Source organism: Zeugodacus cucurbitae, chromosome 6, assembly GCF_028554725.1.
Source record: "Zeugodacus cucurbitae isolate PBARC_wt_2022May chromosome 6, idZeuCucr1.2, whole genome shotgun sequence".
Classification (NCBI taxonomy): Eukaryota; Metazoa; Arthropoda; class Insecta; order Diptera; family Tephritidae; genus Zeugodacus; species Zeugodacus cucurbitae.
Window position 1 is genome coordinate 15,264,950 of NC_071671.1, and position 4,412 is coordinate 15,269,361.

At 34.3% G+C, this 4,412-nt stretch overlaps 1 protein-coding gene across 1 annotated transcript; it reads right to left on the reverse strand.

Annotated features, from left to right (window-relative positions):
* Positions 1-3,536: 3,536 nt before the first annotated feature.
* On the reverse strand, positions 3,537-3,941 carry LOC114805202 (uncharacterized). The gene is made up of 2 exons (XM_054235283.1): positions 3,807-3,941; positions 3,537-3,737 (listed from the first exon to the last, which is right to left on the reverse strand). Exons 1-2 carry the CDS (start codon positions 3,939-3,941, stop codon positions 3,537-3,539), a joined length of 336 nt encoding a protein of 111 aa, XP_054091258.1.
* Between the last annotated feature and the right edge of the window lie 471 nt (positions 3,942-4,412).

The window sequence follows — 4,412 nt, forward strand, 5'->3', positions numbered from 1 at the left end:
TCGGTGCTGTTGCGTACAGTGCACTCCGTATTGGATCGCTCACCGCCGCATTTGATCAATGAAATTATACTCGTCGACGATTTCTCCGATATGCGTAAGTTGCAACCACTACATGCACTTTATTATTATTTTTTAAACTGTTGGTAATATGCGCACATACTTCGCATTTTAAGTGCGCCCATGCCGACAAGTGGGCCAAACAGGCTCAAAAATATGAAAACAAATTGTTAAAAGCCATAAAAATAAACAAAATTGAAAATTTAATTAAAATACCGTGCTATTTTCATACTATAAAGTAGTTCAAACTAAAATTTAATTACAAATAATTCTGAAAAGTTTTGTATTTCTAACCGCAAATCTGCTAACACTCATAGCCCACTTGACACAGCTGCATTTGAAGCCGTGGTAGGCAATCGGCAGAATTTGTTAGCGAAAGCCAACCGATAATATCATTGCGGTTAACCATTTATATAGCTGTGAATTACATTTTGCGCATATTGTTGGTGTATTATTAAAGCTTATAAATTGTAAAGATTAATTAAAAAATAATGAAAAATATCGGCATGTTGATAGATCGCGTTCTCAATAGTGGAATTTTTTTGGAAGTTAATTTGAAGGTGCAAATGGTACTCGAAAACATTCTCAAGATACGAAAGTTCTCAAGATAACAGTATTCTACGTTGTTGGGTTGCACCTACAGGAACTGTAATTCGTTCACTATTCAAATTCACAACCGCTTAAACCTAAAGTAATCCCACTCTGGGCCCTGCTGTCGTCCATTCTTTCCACGTATCTAAAAGAAATTAGTCTCGTATTTTCTGCCTGATTTTGCTTATATTTAAAAAAAATATAGTTTAATAACTTTTATAATAATTTTAATATATTTAATATTAATTTTACCACATTTTTATATTTTGGTTTACAATTTTCATACTATAATTAATTCATACATTATAAAAACTGGTATAACAAGTAAGGAAAGGCTAAGTTCGGGTGCAATCGAAAATTTTATACTCTCGCAATTTATTGATATATTTTTATTAAGATAACACACAATTTGACCCAATTTGAAAATCCTATAATTAGGTATATGAGGGGTAGGGGAAGAAAAATATTTCCTCTAAATTAAATTAAGATACCTGAGAGATTTACCGAAATTTTCGATGAAAAATTACCATGGGACACTGAATTCCTCATATTCGGTATTCGGATGATGCCACAGATCATATACAGTATTTGTGTAAAGTTTTATTTCGCTATCTTCATTGGTTCCTTATGATATATTATAAAGTGAAGGAATAAGATGGAGTTCAAAATTGAGTTACACGGGAAGTTGTCGTGTTTGTGAACCGATTTCATCCATTTTCCACACGTGTCATCAGGGTGCCAAGAAAATAATATATACCGAATTTCATTCGAATCAGTCGAGTAGTTCCTGAGGTATGGTTTTTGACTCATAAGTGGGCGATGCCACGCCCATTTTCCATTTTGTAAAAAAATAACAGTACAGCTCCCTTCTGCTATTTCTTCTGCAAAATTTGGTGTCTCTGACGTTTTTCGTAATTTCAACCTAATTTCGTAATTTTCAACCTAACCTTTGTATGGGAGGTGGGCGTGGTTCTTATCCGATTTCAACTATTTTCATGGTGTGTGGTGGGGTACGTAAGAGAACCGACTGCAGAAAGTTTGGTTTATATAGCTTTATTGGTTTGGGAGTTAAATACAAATAACCGATTTGTGGGCGGGGCCATGCCCACTTCCCCAAAAAAATTGCATCTAATTATGCCCCCTCCTAGTGCGATCTTTTATTACAAATTTTACTTTTATAACTTCATTTATGGCTTAGTTAAGACACTTTATGTGTTTTTGGTTTTCGTCATTTTGTTTTTCTTATCTTATCTTATCTTAATTTTTACTCAAGTTACAGCTTGCACAGACGGACAGACGGACAGACAGTCAGACAGACAGACAGACAGACGGACAGACGGACAGACGGACCTGATCACTTTGGTATATATGACTCTATATCTAACTCTTTTAGTTTTAGGTGTTACAAACAACCGTTATGTGAACAAAACTATAATACTCTCGTAGCAACTTTGTTGCGAGAGTATAAAAATAGGAAAAGAGAGCTAAATGCAATTACGCAAAGCAAATCGAGTGCGACCTTATCCAAGAAATCGATTTAAGAAAGAGTTTACCATCAACCATTCTAAATTTTTTTTGTGGAAATTTCAAATACATACTTTCTACTTTTTTGTTGCGCCCGAAGAAATTGTTTATTGTATGTAGATGTTATTTCAAATATTTTTCGCTTTACTAGAATTTTTAAGTTTTCATTACTGAAAACATTGAAATAATAAACTTACAGTTTTGTTCGGAAGCCTGAAAAGCAGAGAAGTGGCTATAAAATTCAATTTCTACTTTTTAATGATTAATGACCAAACAAACACAGTAGAGAATATGAAAAGGGATAAGATGCAAGATATGCGCGAGTGTATTGGTGTGGTCTGTATGGTCGCCTGAGCTGATTTGGTTATACACTTGAAAAGTGTATGTGTGTGTATGAGCTTCCAGGATGGATGCTTAGCCGTTTACGCTCGTGTATTGTAGGGATGTTTTGCTGTTTTTTCTGTGAGCATAACATAGTTTGCGGTTGCTTGGGTTGGCGGTTATGATTTCGGTTTGGTGAATACATTGTTTCCTTGACTGCTTGCCGCTGGACCATGGTGATGGTGGAGCTGGTCAATGGCTTTAATGGTTTGCGGTTAAATGCATACATATACATTTTCTCAACCTTTCTCACTGTTGAGTAAATGCATTTGTTATTTAATGTTTATTTACTTTATTTTTGAGTGAGTTGTGTGCTTTCTTTGTTTTTCAACATCCCGTTGCCTTCCGCTATGTGGTTGCTTAGTTTTCCTGAATTTATTATTTTTTATTTTTTTGGCGTCAACGCTTCAAGTTCAATAGTCGGATTATGATCATGAATCTTAAATAGAAAGACAGCAAAAAATGTGCAATGATAATAAACCAGTGCCCAAGGCAGTTTGTGTGTATGTATTTCGAATATAATTTAAATATAGTTGTCATATAACAAATTACCATTATTTTTATTAAGGTTAAGCTTCCAACACACACAACACTTTGGTAGTCGCAGTTGACCGACTTTGATTAAAATATACTCTGAAGAATATGACAGATTTTTGCAAAAAATCTATTAATAATAATTACGCACTAAACTTGCCTAATTTATAGATTATTTTTAATAGATTTACGGAAACAGCAACAAAACAAAAATCATTAATGTAGTGACTTTTGAAACCATTCGACTTTAGTGCGATTTTCCCATTTTTCCAATTCTTTAAAGCCAAACCACACAAATAACTGGAAGGCCATAGCGTTTGACGTGTAGAAGACAAATTTAATGAGGTAATCACCGGTGGGAATCGGTAGCATCAAGTTTGTATGCAACGGCCTGAAGCGATCGACTATGAACTCGCCCTGAAAGAATATATAGAATACATAAGCGAGGCTTAAGACCACTGAAACTTTATGTTATAACCGACATCATAAGGACACGTGTGATTGGCGTTCGTGTACTTCTCTATCAGTTTGATTAATATGTCGAAGTAAATAGCGTTCTTACGCGTTTTCAAAAACTCGCAAGCGTCGAAAGTTTTATTGATAAAGAAGGGCTGATAGTTGTTGTACTTGCGCAGCAGTTCAGCATGCAACTGAAAATATTAATACAATAAATTTTGAAGATATACGACAGTGCCTAATTAATGCTCATTTTGAGTTACATTGCAATTGTAAATTTTTCTTAGTAGCTGCACGCGAATTGTCGCCTCAGTAACGTCGCGTTTCACCGCCTTCAGGCGACACGCATTCAGACGTAGCAGCGTTTTATCGATAACATTACACTCTATTTTGGTCATTTTGAAGAAAGTTGCGGCATGCTTTATGCGTTGTTTGTTGATGAGAGTAATGTAAAATAATGAAAACATTTAAATATTTAATATTCATTTATTTCCACAAACATGTTTTCACTTACAATTTCACAGAAAAACGCTTGCACAACAAAAATCAATACAAATTTGCGACTCATACCCGACTTGTTGTTACTAGCTTAACACGAAAATCGCGATTAATATGCTCGCATTGTTCAAAAACATAACTGAGGAAAATTAATGAGCTTTTAATAGTTATTTTTGCTAAAAACTATTTTGAATTATTAAATAAATGTCTGTTAATTAAAATCAGAATATAATTAGTTTGTCTAAAAATACTATAGAAATGCCCTTAGCCAATTAATTAGTGGTTAGTTTTTGGGCGTGTACTCTACCTAAATTGATCCGCCGACCAATCTAAAAACAGTTCCATCGGAAGTAAGTTAACCATGTCCCCTA